At 38.1% G+C, this 25,148-nt stretch overlaps 1 protein-coding gene across 10 annotated transcripts in view; it reads left to right on the top strand.

The window, feature by feature from the left end:
• The window catches only part of LOC126841559 (uncharacterized), a 64,625-nt gene that overhangs the window by 12,584 nt on the left and 26,893 nt on the right, over positions 1-25,148 (top strand). For all 10 annotated transcript variants that reach the window (XM_050578135.1, XM_050578129.1, XM_050578127.1 and 7 more), the window contains exons 2-14: positions 13,963-14,149; positions 14,384-14,538; positions 14,621-14,872; positions 15,084-15,245; positions 15,436-15,833; positions 17,193-17,355; positions 17,631-17,745; positions 18,357-18,568; positions 20,275-20,913; positions 21,447-21,755; positions 22,001-22,166; positions 22,738-22,958; positions 23,951-24,292. In XM_050578135.1, the coding sequence (XP_050434092.1) occupies positions 13,963-14,149; positions 14,384-14,538; positions 14,621-14,872; positions 15,084-15,245; positions 15,436-15,833; positions 17,193-17,355; positions 17,631-17,745; positions 18,357-18,568; positions 20,275-20,913; positions 21,447-21,755; positions 22,001-22,166; positions 22,738-22,958; positions 23,951-24,292 (3,321 nt within the window). The remainder of the gene's footprint in view (positions 1-13,962; positions 14,150-14,383; positions 14,539-14,620; positions 14,873-15,083; positions 15,246-15,435; positions 15,834-17,192; positions 17,356-17,630; positions 17,746-18,356; positions 18,569-20,274; positions 20,914-21,446; positions 21,756-22,000; positions 22,167-22,737; positions 22,959-23,950; positions 24,293-25,148) is intronic.

The raw sequence follows: 25,148 nt of genomic DNA, 5'->3' as shown, positions 1-25,148 counted from the left end.
AGATCCCACGACCCTGGCCGCGTTGGCTATAAGTGTGGTGTGTGTGTACCTCCTATGCCTACATAAATTGTACACACTGTCTTGTGGAGAAATGTATAACAACACATAACACGTGATGATAGCCAGTAGGTTAGGTTGGGGCCGTTGTTCGACGCACCTGTTCCACGGAGTAGTCGGTAGTTCGTTATAATATTATTATGGTTATTATATTTTTCTCAAAAAAAAAAAAAAAAAACGCCGAAACAATAGCTAGGTTTCATAACGGTGGGAATGAAAAACGACGAGCAAACGGGGTGGCCGAGACCGGAAGTAATAATATTAGACCGTCGCCGCGTTGAACATTGCAAGCACAGTAATAATTGCATGTACGATATTGTAGAAATTAAAAAAAAAAACGTATTTAATATGAAAGAAAAAAGAAACCGGTCGGTAATTGAATGCCAAGTAATTATAGTCACTTTTATTTTTTATTTTTATTCATTTTCCATATTATAATAATTAACGCTACACGCAGCGCTAATTACATTGTTTGAATACTTGTCTAAAATTAATTTCAATCAGACAATGTTGGTTCGGTCCAGTAAAAACTATTTATCCGTATAAGATCAAATGGGGTAGTTGTATATGATAGGGGCAAATGTAAATTCAATCTTATTTAAAACAAATTAATTGGCAATTATTTTTCTAATTTTTAATCAAATCATTTTCATTGTAAGATGACAAAATTTTAAAAATAATGTACAAAAAAATGTTATAAAGAGGGCGTTAAACCACCTCCAAAGTTGTAAACAGCCTAAAAATGTATTCAAAATTCCTTATACAAATTCGTCAATAGTTTCGGGACCCGTTGGCGAAATTCATCTGAGAAAATATAACAAAAAAAAAAAAAAAACGTTATTATTCAAACTTACCTACACATAGACGACGATGAAAAAAAAACACAAAACTGGGTAAAAACATGCAAGTCACTTTTTTTTTTACAAAATAGTCATTTTGTTACGAAACGAATCTGTTTTTTATTTTCAAACACGATTCTAACATGAACAAAAATTTACCGTTTTTTAAATCATTTTAAAACAATATTTTAGCATCATTCATGGGGATTGCGTGCAGTTTGTTTTTAAGAAGAGTTTTGTGTATGTAACATTTAAGAAAAAAAATAGGTAAAAGCGGTTTTAGTGTATTTTAGACCAAAAAGTCAGACAAAATGTCTTCTACATAGGATGGTCCAATTTAAATTCTGTAAAGAGATTCGAGTTGTTTGGCTACTTTTCTGTGTTGTGTAGGAAGCCGAATTTCAGCTCCAGTTTGTAGTCAAACAAATTAAACTTGAAATTTTTGCAATATTAAAACCCAACTTTTCCATATAATCGAAAATCCGTTTTCTACATAACCTAGTGGAGTGGCCAAAGAACTTGTATATTATCTTTACAGCATTGAAATCGCACCGTCCTAAGTAGTGGAAATTTTGTCTGGTTTTAACTCGGCAGGCCATTTAACCCTTGACCTGGCAAGAGCTAATTTTTAAATATTAAAACGATAGTAATTTTTGGTGGTTGGTCGTGGAAAGTTATACATTATAAAATACACGTTGTTTTTAAGAGATACAGTTTGATACAAAATTAATACATTCCGGTTGTTGTTGATATGTCGTACGGAAATTGCTTTGTACAATATATATATTATAAATGTGTACAGAAGATGATTACAATACACATACACACAGACAGACCGGTCTGTCGCCTCATAAAACACATACACATCAGCTGGCGTTTCATGTTATATTTTCCATTGCAGCTTTTTACAATATTAATAAACCAAAGCGGCCTATCATCATATTTCCTCTCGGTTTAAATTATTCATCTCCGGGGCTTCGGCTAAAATCTCGCGCACAGCCGAGCCGCCAACGGTACCTATGTGTATAAATATATTTTCCGGCGCATATATATTAATTAATTATTATCATCATCATCGTGTGTTCGGTTCGGTTGTGCATAATAAATGATTTTACCTGGCGAGGTACACGGGACGACGTACCTACCCGAAGTGACGTTGGATTATGAGATATGAGTGTTTCAACGCGGAAAACGCTTTACCGTCATAATATAAATAGTTTGCGGGGATTGATTGACGTTTTGTTTTGTATTTTTTTTTTTTCAATTATTCATCCGCACAACGGTAATAATTAACATGTCTGCCCGAGTATGTGTGCCCGAGTCGCCGCAATACCTATAGGTGGGTACTATAAGTACACACGCCGTTTTGTCCGCCGCCTCCGCCGCCGTCAACCCGACCGTGTGCAGCCCTGTCGCCTGTAAATCAATATTTGCTCGCTCTCATACACACACACAGCAGAAGCTCGCATGTATCTACACCGTGTGTGTGTATACAGGGTGATTCGATCCGACGCGAGACCCTTGTCTTTTGTCTTCCTCCCTTAAGCACACTGTCCGCACACACTAGACCACTGTAATTTAGTCGAGCAGTAAGCGATTTACCGACTACTAAACGTGTGTTAGTATCTGAAAAAAGTTTAGATAAATAGAAGTAGAAGAGCATTTAAAAGACACATACTAAACGATAAGGCAAAGCGAATAGGGATCAAGAGCTGCAAATGGTCTTAAAAAAAATTCACAAATTCAACTAATACACTTGACTCAAGAAACTTAAAACAAGTACGGACTTTGCTTGACGTCATACGATTTTACTAGAAAAAATTTCAAAAAAATATCCCTAATTCTCATTCTCATTTAAATTTTGTTTATTTTTTAACCAAAACTAAGAGATTTAATCGAACGAATTTGACCCTTTTCGTTACTTAACTCTTTTCTGTGATGTTTACCATTACAATATTTTACTATTCCTTTTAAACAAACGTTTATACCAGTAGCCAATAAAATAGTTTGAGATAATTTATTGTAGACAAGCGGTTCTTGTCCACCTATTCAAACGCAGTGACGGTGACCGCTGTGCTATCGGCGGGGGTCAATATTGTCGATTTAACGGCAAATCGCTTTGCTACTGTTGTAAAAACCGAACAAATATTGATCTTGAATTCGTGTCTTTACAAATTCATAGAAAACGAACAGATTGGTGTAAATTAAAAATTAAAAATGCTTACATTTTTAGTCCATACTAGTTTTACCTATAAGGGATAAAGGTAAACATTTTCTAAGTATTTAAATATATACCAGTAGGTAAAAGAAAATAACAATATTCAAAATATTCATATTTTCCAAGAAAATTCTAGTCTAACATCAGTTTAATCACCCTGTATACATAAATATATATATATATATATATATATATATATATATTTATTCGGCCTTTGGCGGTACACGGCGAGATCCGAAGAGCCCATTAGTGTTAGCCCAAAAAGCCCCGAGGGACAAAATACTATGTAAAAGGGACAAAAACGTACAAAATATATTTGAATCTCTAACTGCAGAAAGGGGACAAGTCCGTTTTTATCGATTCAGATTTTGTTAACATTTTTTTGCAACAAACACACTATAATATAATTCATCGTTTACTGTAGAAAGGAATCGAATTCGACTGTCCAAACATCAAAATATAATACAGCGTTGAAAAAAAATCATAGTTTACTACATAAAAGAGAGACATCAGCTGTTTACATTTTTTTATCAATATTTCATTGGGCTAATGGGTTATATAAGGTAGCTGCTTAGTACAAGGTATATTACTATAATAGGTGTATTGCTGTTATTATATCACAATGACATATTAAAAACTTGATATACATGTTGCCGTCACCGTATATTATGGCGGTCAAGCTTTGAAGTCAACTGTCTAGGTTGTTAATATCTGTAAATTAATTTAATATTATTTTTAATAAACACTGAACAATTTTTATATTGTTGTCTTCAACTAATCTTGTCAATCAATGATGACAGAGATAACATTTTTTTTCTAGTTTCATACCTATTTTAAAATATGTCCGACTAATTTCTTTTTAGTGATTAAAATGTACTAGTTTTCACTGCGCCGAAGGTATGTATACATGTTTACAAAGTTTACTGCAGCAAGACGACGTTGCTTTTTTGACGATATTTAGTTTTACGTCTCTCGCGAACAATATAAGAAAAGGCGGACTTGTCTCGAAGACTTTGCGCAGTTTGTGCGATTCATTTGCATGAATTTCGAGAAGTAGCCGACGTTTTATATTAAACATTATAAATGCAAAGCGACAGCTCCCCCTCGTAGACGTTTGCGTCTAGTGGCTGCACAATAACAAGTAGGGGTATAATATATACAAGTCATAAAGAGACGGGTGGAGAAAAAAATTGTAAATGGAGTAATATAAAAAAAAAAGTACGCGGTAGGTGTATTATAATATATTAATATGAAACGTCCGTTTTTGTACACATAATGCGTTATTATAATATATGGGTTTATGAAAAACCTGTCATCGGATATTCATTTCGGGTCTTAACCGCTAGGGCATGCACGGTGGAAAATCACCGGATAAACCTGTGTGTGTATATGTGTGCAAGTGTCAGAGAACATATATTACCGCCGCACCGGGTGTACCGAATGGGCCTTTACCGGGTCCCCTTGGATGTAAGTTATATTGGATGTATGTATGTATATTCATAGGAGTTATAATAGCCGTGCAGTTTAAACGACGGCTGCACAACAGAAACTTGTAATATCCTTTAATATAAAACCGGGATGATCATCTGCGGCCCAGAAAATGAATAGGGGTGCTGGCGTAAAAGAAGAAACTAAGAGATCCGAGAATTGACAAGAATTGGAATCAAACGGTTTGGGCACGTATGTGGAGAACCTAAAAGCGACGGCCAAAATTCAAAGAAGCGATGGGTAACCGGGACTTGGGCAAAACTTGGGATACTAAATCGGGAAGAAAGAGTGGAAGAAGGTGGCGGTGAAAATCCTTGAAGAGTTGTGACGCCTAGAAGAAGGAGATAATATATATTTAATATAAATAATTGCATCATTTTCTCTCCACCGTCAAACCGTGGACGGCCATTCGCATCTGTTTGTTGATGGCCCGATAGAAGTCGCACTTTTCTTCGGTTGCCAACGGCCTTTGCATGCTGGGCGTTTTCCACTGCTGCATAGATCTTATGTACGCGCTCTTGATGGGCTTCTTACGAGCGAGATCGTCTTCGTCGTCATCGTCTTCGTCGTCGGCGATACTTAAGCCTTCCCGGTCCTTGAGGAAAGAATTTCTCAGACTGTGGTGCAAGCGCCGGCGGGCCTCGGCCAACCGCCGTCGGACGCACTCGAGCCTCCGTTCCAAGTACTCGATTTTGTCGGCCATAAACGCGGGGCCGTGGTGCTCCTTTTTTCCCGCGGCTTCCACGGTGCTCCAGCTTGCATTGTCCCTGGCGTACAGCATACGCGCGCAACTCGTGTTGTCCTCTTCCTCTTCCCACATCGGCTCCGCGCACATTTCATCTCCTTCGTCGTCTTCCATCGCCACGGCCGACCTACTATCGAGGTACCCGTCGTCTGCCGGTGGACTGCTGTTCTTGGCTGCGGCTGTCGGTTTTCTCGACCACCTCTTGTAGCCGAGCTTCACGGCTTCGTAGTACAGCGTCGCGTGCATGTCCAGTTGCATCAACAGCTCGTCCCTGACGTTGCCCAAAAGCGGCGCCAACACGGATGAAAAATTGGCCGCGTCCCCTTCGGCGGCCACCTGAAACCATATTAGAACCCTCCTCAACCGGGGTTGCACGATTTAAGATGACACGGTTGCCCAACCGCTTGTAATAAAGTTAATCGGACCAAGTCAATCCTATAACCACGGTTTGAAATAATAACGCAGTACTACAGATGTGTTTTGGATTAACTTTGTTGCCTTGAATCGAGAGAATTGTCGTTGGGCAACCACATTACCCTAAAACGTGACTAGGTGTGACCACATTCTAGATGTGAAATCATTGTACAGAACATTTTACTGTAATTAATATGCTATCAAAAAACTTTTATATTATGTCTATCGATGATGACAATCAATAAATTCAGTGATGCTCAGTTCTACATAAAATAATTTCTCTTAACTTTAAAATATTCTCTCCTGATATTCCATTAAAAACTGTTAAAGTATTTCGAAAAAGCGATTAAACCCAGAACTAATCTCTTATCTCTCCAAATATTAACTAACATGTTGGCAGCTATTCCTGATGGATTGTTGAAGCCCCAAGGAGTTTAGAAAGATTTTCTTTGAACTTTCCTGTTCCTCCCGTCATCTATCATGCCCACCTGACTCCTCGCTGTACTATAACTTTTTCCACATTACAGAGTGCCATCAAACGGTGTTCAACCCACTCGATAACTATCACTGTATTTATAATATTTATTTATATAAACGAAATGAACAATGAAATAAGTAGATTCAGCTCAGCTGTGACTGTAACACTCGACCGTCGTTCGAAGCATTCATCATCGCTATTATTATCATTATTTAAAAAAAATGTATACACATATTATTTATAATTATTTTAATGGTAAGCGTTGGCGTTTTGGCCGCTGATGGCCTCTGTCGTTTTTTATTCCTTAGCAGCTATCTCGTTAACGACATCCTTATGATTCATATCGTGATAGTTGGTAAATTTCCAAATTTAAAAAAAAATTATCATAATAAATTGCGACATTGTATGTAAACTAATGTGTTTTTGTCTGAGAAAACTATTCGAACGATTTCCGAACAACTACATAAATATTTACAAACTTGATAATATTGGCCAAGATGCACAAAAACGAAAAAAACAATATAATATGATTCTTGGCGCAGATATTGATGATGTTTATTTATAATAATGTACAGTAATTTCAAGTAATTGTGTAATGTTGTACATTTATACTGTAGTATAATATGCACATCTATCGTTGACTATTTATTTTGATTACTACGGCAGCATGGTCTTAATACGTTTATAACGATTGAAGTGCACAAAAGGGTGTTGTAATGGTAATTTTTAAAATTTCCATCACAATGAGCTACAAAAAGTCTCATTCCGAAGTTTCTAATTTAAAATAAAAATGTAAATAAATCGAGTTGGTAACAAACATTATTATTCAACACGTTATCTCGCTGAATTAAAAATGCAAACTAAAAAGATACTTGGCTTTGTGATTTTCATTCTTATACTGTTCATTACGGATGCCACTTAATTTGCTCTCTACTTTGAAATGTCATTTTTTGTTTAAATATACTATTATAATTCCTGTAAATTATTGAGAGCCACTTTTTGTTTCGTCTACTCGTCTATCTAATTAGTCCATAATGATAATTATTTATGCAATGAATTCTACTTGTAATGCAACACAAATACTTAATAGTTTGGCTAACTTGATACTTTAAGACACACGTGCATATTTCATGCCAAACTTCAATTTCAATTTGTGATGCTCATCTCATACTCTTAAGGATAACAAAATATTATTTGTATTCCTCCTTCCAATCGTTCTTACACTAATACTATTATTTATATTCATAGAAAGTATACCGGGTATATGCGTTCAACACCGATTTAGTTATCAAAATTACATTAGCTATGCAAACGCTTTCTATTTGTTGTGGAACGTTTTCTGTCGGATATGTTTTTAAAATGGGTATTATTCTGCTGTCAATATAGCAGTCAGCCTTTAAGCTCATAAAAACTCATGCAATTTTTTGCGGAAGGTTCCCTTCCGGTTATTCCGTGCTCGTGTCATCTGTCTCTCGTCACTATTTTCTTATTACTAATCCTCAATTAGCGGTTTGTTAATCAGAATTAATAAGAGTATTTTCGTCGAGGTACTGTCCACTGTGTTTAATAAAATGTTTGCTTCTATCAGTAAACAGCTTTTCCAGCAGTTTGCAATGTACAGAGTAGGTACCTGGGCAATGGCCATGGACATTTGTTCCTCGTACAGAGCTCTTCGCACGGGACACACGGTGCCGGAAATCCGGATACGGGGCTTTCCCGAACCATCGCGGATGGTCCTGCATATGCCGGTCGGGCGACAGCCTAATTGTTTGGCCCTGGCACGCAATCCGTGCAAAGAAGGGGGCGGTAAGACGTCTTCGGACCCTTCCCCGGGGTCTTCTTGTCCGTACGGATAGTTGATTGGAACGAATGTGTGCTTTTTCAACAGCACCCTGTGCCGGGCTTCTCGATCGGTCCAGAAACGCCGATCGCCGGCTCCGGCTTGATCGTCGATCATTATCGATCCGAAAACACTCTGCTATGTAGGTACCGCACAATAAACGGGCCCGGTGGTAAAAACCGAACATATGTATATATACATATGAAAATAATCGAATCCCCGTAGCCACGGAAACGGGATACTGGAAATTTCATTATCGACTGCCATTGTCGCCCCGGGGTGATATATACCGTGAAAACGTACACAAGTCGAATAATATTCATCATAATCGCGTTATCCGAAAGGAGCAATGGAAATTTGATTATATATAATATATAAAAAAAAATACCGCCGCCGTCGCCTCGGGCCAACCAACATCATCCACCTCGGTTGTCTGTCGCCGTCATTACAGGATTTATAATATTATTATATTATTATGCGCCGTACCCGGTAATTTTCCGTTCAAAACGCTTTCGGATTTATGATAATTGAATTTTACTATCACCGCATATACCTCTCGATTGTGTGTGTGTGTGTGTACGACAGCGTCAGAGCTTTTCACTCGGATAGGTAGCCAAAACCGAATACGCCATTAACAGTCAAAGGGTCGTCGAATGCGGCCGATTGACTTTGATTAATCTCTACACGTTTGTGTTGTTAGTGACAAGTCCGGTGCATGCCGCTGACGTGCCGGGGCCAAGACGTGGGCAAACTTTGTTACTTTCTTAAAGGAACACAAAACCGGCGATAACATCAGATTGATTACGTGGCCTCTTCCTTGTTGAGACGGCTAATGCACGCAAGAAGATCCCGTAAGATGTGAGCGAAAATAATACAGGGTGTATCCTAAAGAATGGTGGGGTTTCAAACGGCTGTAGGTTGTGAAGTATTGGACCTACAGCGCTCTGGTAAGACTTGAATGAAAGAGGGAGTTGTCAAGTTTCGAATGACTGCCACTAGATATCTCTGACACTAGTTGTTTCATAGTCGTAACTGAATTACGCTTCGCGCACAAACTTAACAATGAAGTCTGGTGACACAAACGGGAGAGACGTCTAGTGGCAGTCATTCGAAACTTGACAACTTCCTCTTTCATTCAAACCCTACCAGAGCGCTGCAGGTCCAATACTTCACAACCTACAGCCGTTTGATACACCCTGTACGTTTCTTCCGCGAAATCATTATCCGTTGTGGTAAGTTTTTGTCGGAGAAAAGGATAGGGAAAAAAATAAAAAGAATCCAATTAACCTCTCCCCTCGGGCCCCGTCGAAGACTCTTATGTATAGGTGCAAGCCATTACCATAATGTAGATGGTGTGCGGGCACCACCGGGACGTTATAAGGGTTGTTGTTGTTCTGGCAGGCGAGCTCTTCCGGTGTGATTAGTAGTGGCGGTATAACGGTAATGTGTGTGTGTGTGTGTGGAGAAGTAGGAAAAAGAGGGCGGCGCAAGAGTTACAACGGACAACGCCGTCGAATGCGGTAAAAGTTTTTGCTCGGTGGCCGGGATAACAAATGAGTGCAAATATGGTTCTCGCAACGGTGGCTGTTTTCCTAAGCCGGCTCGCCCTAAGAACAAACTTGGGCCGTAAACTACAGCCGAGTGTATCCGCGTTACGACTTGGTTTACTAGTTTGGTGTACGGTTTAAGTACTCTCTCTCTCTCTCCGTGCACACATTATTGATGTTATGTGTACAGGGTGATCAATCCGATATAGGACTTTGAGAGTATTCATTTTCTTACCTTGCACGTAAAAGAAGTACGGACTTGGTTTTTTTTCCAAATGGATACATATTTAACAAAAATGGTGCCGTTTGAATTGACACAACTCTGTTCGTTTGCTATGACTTTGCAAGAATATCACAGTTCCATTATAACTGCATGAGTGAGTGGACATAAATGTTAACTGATAATTTCAAAACAGTTCAGGAGGCAACATTTCAGTTAATATTATATGTTCAAATGCACACATCCAACTGTTATAATACTTTGCCAAATTGTATACCACATCCTAACTCTTTCATTTGTTCAAACTAAAAACTACTTCACAAAAAACGGCACTTAACACCTTTATCCACTCACTAGGAATATGTTAGTGAGATGTTATCGATCGGCATTTTTTTTTAAGAAACAAAGAACCTAAATAAAAGTTGACTTAACCTGTGAAACCTGCGCGGCTTTTAAAGAAGTAAAAAATATCACATCATAACGTTTTAAGTACGATGGTATTTTTTTTTTCAAGATTAAGTAACTGCCATTGGCGGCCATTTGCATCAAAGTAAATAATATATTTTAATCTGACGTTTTGCTATTCAAGGACCATACCGAGTAACTTTAGTGGTTTAAGTGTTGTTGACATTCAAAGTGCTGTGTTATGTTATTTTTTATTATTTCAAAACGTAGTCAGAACTTTTTATTGTCAACATATTATCATTATATTAGAAACAACAGCAGCTCCACTGTAATAATGTCATTGTTGACAACAATTATCCTCAAAGCTATATAGTAATTTTTTAGTTAGATTCGTTGAAACGTTTTTAGCGCTAACTGCAGCTGACTGAACACATATTTTTTTTAACTACTGTTATTTGTCCTACATTTGTATTACTTATCTTTTAAATACATACATTTTTTCGCCAGAACGACATAGAAAGCGTTTATGATGTATTACTAGAGCTTTTTTTTTTGTGTGTGGAGAGGTGGTTAGGGAGGGGGGGGGGGTAAAAAGGATTTGGAGGAAACTGCAATTATAATATTACAAAAGTCGAGGGTTTTGGGAATACCGAACCGTAGCACACCATGTGGTCGGATGTAAATCTGCTCATGTCGGATTTAATATATGTGTTTTATTAATAAATGGCCTCAATTCTGTTTCTCCGTTTGCGCCGTTTTCGCGTTTCGCAATAATATACAATTCAACTGTCGCACTCGGCTTTTTCTATGCATATTATATAAATAAATGCGTGCCTTGGACTGCACGCTATAAACATATGAATGTAATTTATTAAAATCCATTTTATTTTCTCGGACGGTTTTTTTTTTGTAAACACCGTAAACGGTTTTGTAGGCGTTTCGTTTATGTTAAAAATATCTTGGTACATACAATGTATTGGCAAAATACCATGCCAATAATAATATTATATCCTTGCCGGTTTTATAGCCTCAAAATCAATCTCCTGACACAAAACATATGAAACGCAACAACACTCGAGTCCTAAACCGTCATAAATTATACTCCTGCTGTAGACTATGGGCCCAAAGCTAACTTTTTTAGCTACCTAACGAAAAAAAATAAAATTATTTTTATCTCAAAAATAATATTATACTTGTCTAAAAATGATTAAACTTCTTTTCACATAAAACGGAAAAAATGCTAAATAGAATATTACTTGTTAAAAATTTGTCTTTTTTCATTTTTTGATATTAACGTCAACGACGGTATAATCATTTAGACCAACATCATTTTTTTTTCAAGAGTATGAATAATATTTTTTTTTTTCGGTTAATGCGAAAAATGTAGATTTTGGCCATACCGCATTCCGAACAGAAAATTAATTAAAAAAAAAAAAAAAAAGAAAACTGTATAAAACAGCGCTGTAGGAAGTTAACAATCAAGTTTAGCATCAAAGCCGTTTCGGTGCTTTTTGTTGCTAGTAGTTTAAGAGATGATAAAATAAACTGTACCGAGATTATAAATAATACCGCTTTTGTTCTTGGAGTCTTTTTTTTTTGTGCACCTGCTTTTGAAAAGTTGTTGCAAAGTTGTAGTTGTTCATAAGTACTTTTAGTTCATATAATAATATGTCGGGACCTCGCAAATCTCACAACAGCTGTTTCGAACCATTCGAGAAACAAGCTGTTATCCATTTCAATTTTGTGAACAGAACATAATAGTCTCTGTAAATTCCCTAGTTATTTGTTTCCTTTTTTTATTACATAACATAAAATATTTGTTACGGTGTAATTTTTATAATTTTTTCCTCTAGACTTACACCTAAAAAAAATGCAAACTCCTCCTATTTAGAGAATGCGGTGCCAAAAAATGGGTAATTAATTTTAAGGAAGAACCGTAGACGGTAATCGAAATCTTTTGACCCCTTCAGATAACCCTCCGGATATGGTTTTTGATTGATTGGACTGCCGATAAAAGTAATCGGTCTCGCGGTTACAAAAAAAGGTTATTGTGTTCTCAGAAGCCTCCCCCCCCCAAAAAAAAAAACACTTAATCGTAAAATCAATACATACTCGGTTTCGAGCTAAAAACCTGCTATATAAATTAGTCTTAAACATTTTTTTTTTCCATTTACTTCCGGCGTGCAATTATTGTAAATCACCACATCCATCTCTGCGTCCGTTCGATGGGGAAGTTTGAAAGAACGAGAAGGATGTAAATTATGACCAAATGTTTAACTAATATTTTCCCAAACTCCTAACGAATACAAAAAAAAAAACAAATATATCATACATCATCTAAAAATGTCTATTGATAACCACGGATGGGTCTTGTACTCCACACGAGCTTTATTTAACATTCACTTCCGTTAACAGAACTATTCACATCCATCTTTTTCGAATTCTGGGCAATCAAAATAATATCCATCCATGCGATCCGTATCCCCTGGGATGTTCTAAATATCATATTCTCTGCACATGCTCATCTGTACGCTTGATATAATAAACTACTTGTATGCATAGACGACGGTCCATTAGCTCTTCCTTTTTTTCTCATTTACTACAGACGAAAGTACCTATATTTTGCTTACTTTTAATATTTCACATATCCCGTAAGTTGATATTATGTTTATAATATATATAAACATATACATATATAAATACTATAATGCAGTCGTATCTGACTTTGAGTACATCAGCTATGCTTCGATGTACAAGATTTGTTTTTTTGCTTTTTACAAAATCGTCTTTAAATTATTATCCGTATAAACGAACACACATGACTGCGCCTGAGTGCTTAGGTACCTCTGTATATATTTTAGCTTCTTGGTGGTTTTCACAATGTTTTTATGAGCCCCAAAACCATGATTTCTACACGAAGTAAACCTTCAACTTACAATTCGTACTTAAAAGGTACTTAATTGGACCAAAAGTTAGAAAATTGTTACTCCTTCCAAGTGAAAATTAGACAGACTGTAGATCTACAACGGGCCTAAACCTTTTAAAATATTCTCAGAATCTACAGTAATTTTTTTTTTATTAAAAGTAAATCCCTCAAAAAATGAGGTGTAGAGGGGAAGTTACACTTTGATATTAGTCGATTTCAGTCATCGGGTATCAGGTAAAATACTTTCGTTGTATCGCTGATTACGATACACGGGTAACTATGGCGATAAATTGACAGACCGTCAACCCTAACGGTATCCATTATAATTTCAAAAGATGCATTATCATGATTATGTGTGGGGGAGGGGATAGCATATGCTTGGAATCGAATCTGTTACCTCTATTACCAAAGTTCATATTCACTCTGCGCCACGTGCTTTGGCTAAAATGTGTATTGATCGTTTTTTTTTTTTTTTATACAGTTTTCCTCCATTAGTAGAATATCTTTGATACCGGCTGCGATAAAATCCATAATAGCGTTTTGTCCGAATAATTATGTTTTGCACGTTACTTTTGACATATTTTCTGGCAGATTATTTTCAGGTTATTTAACGTTGTCGTTTCGTACAATATAAAAATTTTCCGGTTGCGCTCACCACATGACACATCATAATATTATTATGTAATAGTACACTTGTCGGACTTGAACGGCAGCGGAATACACGTTGTCAGCAGTGCTAACGATATTAACATGTATATTTTGATTGTTTTTTTTTTTATTATCAGGCGAACAAAAGAGCGATTTAAGCGTCCCGATCGGTCAGTCTGCCCTGTTGCCGTGTGAACTGGACGAGCGCAGCATATTGGAATGCGGTATTGTGCACTCGGTTAAATGGTACCGCGGTTCCAGTAGGATTTTTCTATGGAGCGCCGCGGTCCCGGTGGCACAGCCCAGGAAAGGCTACCACGAAAGGTAAACAAACCTATTAAACTTTCAACCGTGTATCCGTTAACACTCCAGTAGTCGCTTTACTAGGAGCTAGCAATAATCGTGGGTCCGGTGCATAAATACACACAACTTAGCAGACCGTTCTATCAGCTGTATCTTCGAGATACGACGCGGCGACTACCGGAGTGTTAAATGTTAATTATGAACAATTTTCGATTATTTTGTTAACGCCTTCGCGAATTTGTCTTGTATGAATAGAACGTCGTGGAGCTACATGCCCAACGACACAATAGCGTATTTGGTTTTGGACAACATCACGGCCATTGACGAGGCAACGTACAAGTGCGAAATCACCTACACCGCAGTCAATGAGTTTTGCAATATCGTGCAGTTCATAAATTTGACCACATACAGTGAGTACAAAACACAAGCTGTCGCTTGTGTCTTCTAATGCTAAAAATGTCATATATATATATATATTTATCTGCCCCGCAGTCGATCCGGATTACATAAGCGTAGGCGTATTGCCTGCCGACGAAAACGACGACGTGACCGTCAAAGACGAAGATTCCGATTACGAAGACGACGTGCAAATCCGCAAGAAGTTCACCAAGGTCACTTCGGGCAACGTGGTCGGTCCCATCGACGAAGACAACACCGTCCGTTTTTACTGCGAATCCGGTCGCGGCAGACCTTTGCCCCAAGTCACCTGGTGGTGGAACGGATCTCCGATGTCGGCGGGCACTGGTACGTTGAAATCCAACCCCATCGTCCCGTTTCTCCTTGTGACATAGCCAATCCTTCCTTTACCTTTTCCTGGTAATTTTCTCCTTTTTTACCATGCATTTGCTTGCGATAATCGCTCGATACGTTCCATGATTTTTTTGTCACTTTTCTCATCGTAGATACTTTTGTTCTTGTTCTTAATATTAATATTTTGTCGTTACGTTTTTTTTAGACTATCAGTACAAGCGATTTTCCGACGGATTAATGATGGCGCGTAACGTGTTATCGTTGAAGCCGGTCAAAAGAGGCATGGGCGGTCGATACGAATGCCGCGTGAGGACCGCTACCGTGGGATCGCCCATACTTAACTCGTACATGGACCTGACAATCAATGGTAATTATGTTGCGTCACACGCAGAGATGGGCAGATTTATTAATCCCGGATTACTGGATTACGAGGAACTCTTCAATTTGAAGGGTTGAACGGGGTTGTGATCCATTTTGCCCATCTCTGGTTGTTAACCGGTATGATATTTCTATACGAAGTGCGATCGCTTACTTGTGGACTTTTTTTTTCCATATAGTTCGCCCGTTATCCGTGCAAATCATTTCCGACTCTGGAGGCTCCGAAAGCCACACGGTCACGTCGGTAGCTGGAGGCGCTACCAGCGACCTATCCGACCCCAACTCGGCGGCTTACGTGGTCGAAGGCGAAGGCTTGGTGGTAAAGTGTATAGCCAGAGGCGCCCGACCTCAGGCCAACGTCACGTGGTACTATTATCAAAAGGATTACTACGACGACGACGACGAACTCCAGGACCCGTGGAGAACTATGTACTACAAAGGAGAGAGAAAAATCGATCAGCATAAAAAACCGGTGGCTCTGTTTTCCGGTCAATCCGTCAGCTCAGACGATTCGATGACCACTCCTCCGGCTCCGGTCATGGGTACCGTGCAAATTGCTCAGCATACCGAATACCAGGTATCTGACGACAGTGTTGCGTTTAGGGGCGCATACGAATTGACTCCATTTTGTTATCGTAACTTTTACATGGTCCTAAGTCAATAGTTTTCATCCGGTAGACTCTTCCAAGGATATACGAATAATTCCCTCCCTGTCAACCCTTTTTAAGCTGGGTAAACAGTATAATATTGTTTAATGTGTACACTAAAATCCTTTGTAACATGACAATAAATTTAACAGGAAAATTCCAAAAGCAAATGGTATAATAAAAATATATAACCGTGTACATAGAGGGTGATATCTGATGTAAGTAGTATGAATATTTAAAAAAAAAAATTTCCTAAACTTCTAGGTACATATTTTACTATAATTTTCAATACTCAGGTCATTTTTTATCTTCATCCCTTATACATAAAAGGAGTACAGACTTTGTGTATCCAAACGGGAACACAATATGCTTATAGTTCCATAAATATGTAGACAAAAAAAAAAAACATTTTAACGTTTGGTTTTTTTTAATTTTCATCAGCCTGTTCGTTTGATATCATTTTATAAAGATTTCAATTTAAGATCAATATTCGTTCGATTTTTATAATAGTAACATCCAAAAAAAAACGGCTGTCACCGTTACTGTGTTTGAATAAGTAGATAAGATCCGCAAGTCTGTCACTTCATTGTGTCTGGTTATCATGTTTTTTTTGCTGGGCTACGATACTGAAATTAAAAAAAACATAAGACATAAATATTATAAGGGGAAATGTAATATCTTTACAAAGTCATAGCAAGCTAACAGATTGATAAAAATTAAAAATTCAAACGTTACCTTATTTTTAAAGTTTTTTGTCTACATATTTATGGAATAAAAAACATATGTATCCATTTGAAAAAAAACATAAAAATGTTCAAAGTATTGAAAAACATTGTAAAATAAGTACCTACAAGTATAGAAAAAAAAACGTTTTCAAAATACTCATATTTTCCCAGAAAATGATTGTCTTACATCAGATGGATCATTTTGTACTTACAGAGTGACCGAAATTTGACTCGACGGTAAAATTTTTATGAACAAATTTTTCAGCTTAACAATTTTAAACAAAATCTGTGCCTTTTTTTTTAATTAAAAAAGTTTATTCAACATTGATGGCATACCGTTAGCGCACAAATGCTCTACGGTGATGATATTCACATTATATTTGTTTTTTTTTTTTTTGCTATATCTACCCGTTTTCACAGTTTTTTTTGGCATTATCAATTTGTGCTCATTTTGGCTAGGATTTTGGTGAACTGTGCTCCTTTGTGTGACGCCCACACCCCGGCTATGTTAATAGTGTGTGTGTCGTTTTCAATTACTAAACCTGTGTATTGTCACTGTCACAGATCGACGGCACCAGGGACACTCACAGCCAACTGGAAATGGCCGCGTTGCACAGACGTCAAGACGGTTCGATTCTTAGGTGTGACGCCTACAATTCGATTGGAGAAGAAAAACCTGGCACGGCGCAACAACCGCTCACTGTGAACATGACCATACGTGTGAAATGTCAGTAAATTTGATTCGACAACAACACAGTTTAGATAAAACCAGACGGTGCTCTCCACCATTTCTCTGATAACTGAAACTATCCTCAACAGTATTGAGAATTTGTATTCTCTACCAGTGTTCACCTTGAAGGTTTTGGTTTTTTTCTATATTTTCAGCAATCCAACGATTTCAATGGCGAATGCACTATCTTGTTTTACCTAACCTGTGATAATAGTATATTTTTTTAATTATTTATTTCACGTATTTTCTTACTCTACCGTACAATTTTGCAGACCTGCCTACCGTTTGGCTGACCCGGCCATCGAAAATTGTTGTAAACGAAACGCAAACTGTGTTCATGAGATGCGAATACACCGCCAACCCCATGAACCCGGTTACGATCAAATGGTAAGATTGCCGTGTGAACCATATGACTATAATAATACTACCGGACAGACCAATTACTGACAAGTCACCGTGGAGTGGCTGTAATAGTGGTTTTAATGTGACGCAAACAGAAGGACTAAAGCCAGTGTGCCTAGTTAGAAGAAAAACATACCAGAACATCTTATCCTGTCACACAAAACCCCTGACACTTTCCTCCACTTCATCCATCCAATTTGTCCTATTTTTCACGTCCTACTCATAGCCACCATTTTTTTTTAACTACTAATCCTAAGTACTTGAATCTATCAACCTCACACACTTCAACATCACCGATTTGCATTCTCCATAATCAAACACGACTGCCTCCGTTTTACTACTATCAATCTTCAGTCATTTCCCTTCAAGCGCTTCTCTCCACTATTCAAGTTTCCGACCCAATTCTTATGGACTTTCTTTCTAAGCTCCTTCATGAACCATATAGAATACCACTAGACAATGAAGACTTTTTGTGTGTGTGGTCATACTGGTTTTAGTCCTTCTGTTTACTTTACTATTGCGTACAAGCTGGTATAAATGTCAGGTCATTACTTTAAAACAATAATCGGCATATGTAATGAATAAATTCTACACAGGTTCCGAGACGGTGAGGAGGTAAACGTGGAAGACCGAGACCGCGCCGGAGGACGCAGGGTACTGTCAAACGCCATGAAATACATCAGGATAAACGATACGGTTCTACTTATAGAGCACGCCCACAGGAGTGCTTCTGGAGAATACAGGTGTTCTGTCCGCAACTCTGTGGGCCCGGCCAATTCCACCAACACCATACGGTTAACAGTGAATTGTGAGTATTTGGTATAGGCTGAAAGTTATGGTCATTTTTTTTTTTTGTTGAAATTTTTTAGTAAATATGATAGCTTGAAATTTAAAAGAAATAAAATTAGGAAAAATTGAGTTTGAAGCATACGGCAAAATTAAATAGAGCTGTAATATCGTACAGAACCACTGAAATCGATATATAGAACGCTTGTTAAGATTTATAAATGTCCCAACCCGGGAGGCAGCCATTTTTTGTACCAATTTCATGGAAAGTAAATTTGCCACGTTACTTCCCATGATACATATTGAAATGTTAGGTTAGCCGATAATCAAATTAAAAATGTATACCAGAAAAATGTAATTTCGGCGTTTTAGTCAAACTGCAGCTCACCTTTTTGCTTACTTCATAAGATTTCACTTATTTCGATGTCACCAAAAAAAAAAATGTATATATATATATAGTACAAACAGTACAATAGAACTGAAATAGTATCAAATTAGTGTTATTTCGTTTTGTTCAAATTTAAATATTTCTTTTATTGTATTTTATTATTTATTTTGTTGGCTCGTTGCCTTTTAAAAAAACTTATTTTCAAAATAATTTATCTGCACTTTAGATCTCCTACGAAAATCGAATAGAGCCAACAATAGTCTACTAGCCAAGAATTAAGTGAATAGAGATGTATAATCATGTACACGAATTGAAGGCCATTCGTTGCGCCACACGCGTTGAATTTATATTTAAAAAAAAAATTTGCGTTATTATTATCTTTATACACAATTGGTAACTTGCCCGGTTTATATTATTCCTTTTATAAATTCATACGCGATAAGTTTAGGAAAAGGGTTGATAGGAACCTAATTGTATTGACAACACGTCTATCTCAATGTTAACAAATTTTACTGACTCTTAAATATGTGGCTAACTAAACGGACTGCAAAGTTTTTTAAACTTATATGACTAGCACTTGGAGCCAGTATGAATTAAATCAGATTTTTTAGAAATAGCGTTAAATGGCTCGAGCATTAAATAACTATACGTTATATTCATTAACCTTACTAATATTGTGCGTTAACTTGTGTATTTCAACGATGGTAAAACCGTATGTATTTAACATTCTATTAACATAAACGTGCTATTGGGCTGGGTACAAGACATTTTATGTCGCCATTTTCGCGTTACACTTTCATTTTCAATTAGTGATAAAAGATAAGTGATAATTGATAAGAGATAAGAGTTAACATAATATGTATCGAGTGCCCCAACGAAAAAGGTCATATCTCGTTTTTTGCAACTTTTCAGGATTAAATTCTTATTCTGTTTTTTAACATATCAGTTTGAAAATTTGGATACATGTTATAGAGTTTGTGTTACTAAAAAATATTAAAAAAAAAGAAAAAAAAGTAGACTTTCATGGTTTTTTTTGAGATACTACCTTAGAAAAAAAGTAGTATCTACGAGTATACTTACGACCTTGTTCGATGGGGATAAGCTATTACAAAAAAGTAGTATCTATACTTACGACCTTTTTCGTTGGTGATAAGCTTTTTAAAAAGAAGGAGGTTCCATCGTACATCTTGTATTATAATAATAATATGTATTTATATTACAATATTATTATTATTATTAACTTTTTTGCAATTTAAGGCTACAAGAAACAGTCGTTATTATTATACTTACAACTTATTTTATTGGGAATGTAACTGTTACCGTTTTTTTCTGGTTTGCAGACGCTCCTCGAGTGAAATTGGATGTGTCGATCGACGACCAAGAAGACTCGGATCCGGACGGGGACGACGATAACGCGAAGACGAACGACAAGAGCAAGAAACATAAGACTGACGATGAGAAAAAGAAAGCGCTCCATCCGTACAGGCCGGCCATACTGGAAACCGATCACGTCAACATCACCATGCGGTGCATAGTCGACCCGGACGACGGCGGCGTTGTCGTGGACGGCGAAGGCGTCAAGGCCGACGGCACGTACGACTCGTCGTTGAACCTGACCACCGTGCACTGGTACTGGAACGGCAAGCAGCTGAAATTGCCCAACTGCAGTCAGCTGGTCGGTCACGATTCGGAGACCGAGGACGAGAACAACGGCGGCGGCGGCATAAGCAAATTCTACTACGACCCCAACAACGTGGCGCCCGGCGACTACGACGAGGAGATGATGATGGTGATGCGCAGCTCGCAGGACGACGACACCGGAGACGGTTCCAAGAGACAGTCCAGGATGATGTGCAACGACAGGGAACTGGTGTTGATTGACGTGTCGAAGAACATGCACGGCAACTACTCGTGTCGCGCCCGCAACTCTGCCGGATTGTTGACCCGCATGTCCGAACAAAGGCTGCTGGACGTTTACTGTAAGTCGATTTCATCGTTGGTATGTCAACACGGATATGCTTTAGGGCTGCGGAAAGAGGTAGGATGAGATGGATTAAGATGGACGAGCGGAGTGACTAGGGAAGATAGAATAAGAAATAAATGCACAAGGGGGAGTCTAGGGGTTGCGTCAATTGTGGAGAAAATGAGAGAGATAATAGGCCGCGATGGTATGGAATAGAGAGTGATATGAGGATAGCTGGGGTGTTTGAACGAGATGTAGAAGATAAATGAAAATGATAAATGAAAGACACGATCTTATAACCAAGTCTGGTAACTCCGTATTTGAAAAAGAGTAGCCGTTGTTGGAATAAGATTATTTTTGTTAAATTTGTATTGGATAGGTGGAAAGAGGGTAGGGGAAGACTGTGGCATAGGTCAGGAAGAGGAGAGGAAAACATATCCATGATTGTATGATTGATGAACATTATATGGTTTTGATGTGGTCTTATGAACAAGTGCCTATTATGCTTAATGATCCGACGCTTGTGTTTATTTTTCATGTAATAAACAGTCGCGCCTGGTCCTGTGACGCTGGAGTTCAGTCCACGCCGCGTCATCAAAGGTCGCAACGTTACGCTCAAATGCAACACCCAATATTTGGGCAGACCAGATTTCCCAACCAACTATTCGTGGTACAGGGACGGCCATCAGATAATGATGAACAACCACAACAGTTACAACGTGAACACCAACGGTTCGCCGGCCACCGCCGAATGGTTTGTCGACCACGTTTCCTTGGAGACCAGAGCGAATTTCACGTGTGCCGCATACAACCTGGGAGGCCTCACCATGTCCGAGCCCGTCTACATAGAAGTATACGGTAAGAGCGCACATGTGATAACAAAATAGGACAGGACCGGTCCGGATATAGTCCAGACCTTGTCTTATAAGACCTTGTCCAATACGCCTGAGATCTCAATTATTTTTAGCACGGTAGGATTTGTAACGTAAATCCTACCGTGCTTAAAACTGAGATCACCTGAAAATTTTGGACACCCGGAATCTGGCTCTGATCGCGGCCTATAAAATATTATGCTAATGTCAATTGAATTATTCGTTTTACAGCTCCCCCCAACTACATCCTCGGACCCCCGCAATACAAGGGCGTGGCTTTCAACGACACCCACGTGAACGCGTCTTGTACCGTCGAATGTTATCCGTTGTGTACCGTGGAATGGTTGAGGCAGGGCGTGCCCATCGATCCAATAAACAACGTCGCGGACAGACTAAAGTAAACACATATTTTTTTTGTTCAAAACCATACCTGAAAGGTACTAAAATTGGTCCGAAAATCTGGAAAAATACCCAAAAAATTCACTCGTTTTTCAACTTAAAATCACATAGCTCTATAACTTTATTAAAAATAGTCGAATCAGTTCCAAATTTGTATGGGACATCCTTTAAACGTAGTACTACCGATAAACGTCGACAAACCAAAAACAAATATCATAAACTCTTTCCTGTAGACAAGTAGGAGGAGTCTTTTTATTTTATTTTTATGCGTAGTTTCGGGGGTTAAGGTAAGATAATTAGACCTACTCTAGATCTAGATAGGAGCTTAACATATGAAATTTTCTCAAAAATCTTTAGTCAAACTTTTTTTTGTTATTAAGTAAATACTCCTCAAAAAAAAAATTGAAAAACACTTTTGATGTTCCATTGTATTATTAATTAGATTTATGACCTTCCCTGACCCACTATAACCCGACTACACTGTAACAAGCTTATTTTTTTGGGGGGGGGGAGGCTGGGGAAGGACTTGTGTGATATGTGTATTCATTTTTTTTTGTGGATCGTTGCAGGTACATGATAATTACGGAATACATGCAGGCCGAACGGTTGAAAAACGATTTCGAAGCCGTACGTTCAACGTTGGTGTGGCGTTTGGAGAACTGGACAAACGGTCAGACCGGCCGAACCGGCTTGGATCCGGCAACCGACTCCGCCATGTACAGTTGCCGGAGTTCGGGAAATTCTGTGGGCGAAGGCGTACCCGAATCCATCATGCATTTCTCGGTCGAATGTAAGTACATTTTTTTGCCATGTTAATTGCAACAAATCATAGGTCGCCGAACCGAAAAATTATGTACATTTGCTCGTTTGGCTTTTATCGTCAGGATATTGCCCCGACGGTCCCTTATGTATAGTCAAATTAGAATGAATTTCCAATTTGTTTATATTTACATTTCAAAAATCGTCTAATTTAGTTCAACGCCTAAATTTAATTTACGACTCTACATCTATACAATTGATAGTAAATACTAGGTTTTTGTTTTTGCTACAAACTGTCGACTAGCGTTTAATGTGGTTAAATTGTGGCACGCTATAATTTGCCAAAATACAGCGACTTATTAAATATTTTTTATTTTTTACCATCTATTTAGAGATGAGTTCGAAGCTTCTTTTCAGGTACCTCCTCTTTCCAAATACGCTTCATTCGCATTATGCTAAGAGTTTTTTTACAGTACATTTTTTAACGAAAAAAACGCCTAAATGTGTGCTCTTAATTTGTAAGGGAAACGTGAAAACTCATCTGACTTTAAATTTCTGGGCAATTAATATTGTATTATTTAATATACTATAAATCCTAGCCATATCATGGTATTTTCTTCTCGAGGAAAGAGTGGACATCTCAATAGTAAACTTTTATTGCAGAAATAAGGAATATAATATAACATATTATGTAAAAATCTTTATTGTGTGCCGGATTCTGTTCTATTGATTTTCCTATTTTGAAATGGAGACCATACTCCAGGATAAACCTAACTTAAGCAAAATAAATAATGTTTACGTCTTATGAAGCCAACGGTACTCAGGCCATGTTCACAGTGTGTTTTATCTATTAACGTTATACTTGGCCGACTGGACGCTATAGACCTTCCTAAAATTTGTATTTTAAGCCAATTCACGCCGACATTAACCCCCCATCCAATTGTGACGAAGCTAAGTTAGACGCGTTTTGACTGTAAGTGTTCGGATGAGCTCCCTATGATTTTTGCATCTTTATGCTTGCAGATCCGCCGGCCAACATGTCCGTGTCAAAGTCCGTGGTGCACGTGAACGAGGGCAACATACCGGAAAAAGTGTTTTGCAACGCCGACGCCCATCCGGGTCCGTCTTTCGAATGGTACTTCCAGAAACAGGAATCTTCGAACAACTTGGCAAACGTCTCTTCGCAACAGCAATCGGCTCCACAGCAATCTGGCTCTTCGCAGATGGTCCGCTTGAACACCGTTAACTCCAACAACTGGCTGGTTTTGAACTCGGCCGTGACCAGACAGCAAGCCGGCAACTACATGTGCGTGGCTCACAACGCGCACGGCGCCGCTACCATCACCACCTACTTGGACGTCATGTGTAAGTACACATTTTCTACAAAAACCAACTTCAAGTCAAGTTCAGGGACGGACTAGACCGGGGGTAGGTGGGAAAATACCTAGCATTACATTGTACGAACCACCAAGAACGTGGTGTGTCAGGAGATGAACTATAGAAACGAAAAGGGGGGGGGGTTGAAGAAAATTGGATTGCGAGTAAGTAACTGTAATACAAAACACTAGAGCTTGAGTTCATCAACGAGGAGGTTTATAGAAAGAGACTGGGATTATTATACTAGGAGAGCAAGGGGAGAGCCCTTTGTGATCAATGGAATGGTGGAATTTTAAGAAGGTGACTAGAATAAAGTGTGGTTGGTTGAGGCCGATGAGGTACGGGAGTGTAGTGGGGCAGAAAGATGACGCTCGGGGTGAAAGGAAAGTTGTATAAAACGGTAGTAAGTCTAACAATTATGAACGAAAGTGACTGTGAAAATGTGTGTTTCGAATGAGTAGGTTACACAGAATATAAGAAATTGACGTATAAGAGGAAGGTTGTAGTTGCAGGAAAAATGAGCGAAACTGATGCAAACGGTTTGAATTTCAGAAATGTAAAAAAGGAAGCTTTAAAAATCGGGGAAGAAGGATTTGGAAGTTAGTAAAAGTAAAGCACCTAACCTAACCATCGATAACTCTTCGTGTAATTTGGGGGTTTAGGGCTTAGACTTTTCAGAACTTTACCAAAACATATTCAATTACCGTCCAGTCCGCATCTGATTTATTTATTAATGACATATGTGTTAATTTTAGGGGGGGGGGAATTAGATTTTTGTACTAATATTGTAAAACACAAAATAATTCACTATTTTGTAGTATATTATGTTATACTTGTAGGCACA

Source organism: Adelges cooleyi, unplaced genomic scaffold (genome assembly GCF_023614345.1).
Source record: "Adelges cooleyi isolate 19-005CV unplaced genomic scaffold, UGA_ACOO_1.1 ACOO_flye_CR_arks_rails_tigmint_CR_PRNA_39, whole genome shotgun sequence".
Classification (NCBI taxonomy): Eukaryota; Metazoa; Arthropoda; class Insecta; order Hemiptera; family Adelgidae; genus Adelges; species Adelges cooleyi.
The sequence above is the reverse complement of the archived record's forward strand: the minus strand, read 5'-3'. Positions and strand labels throughout refer to the sequence as shown.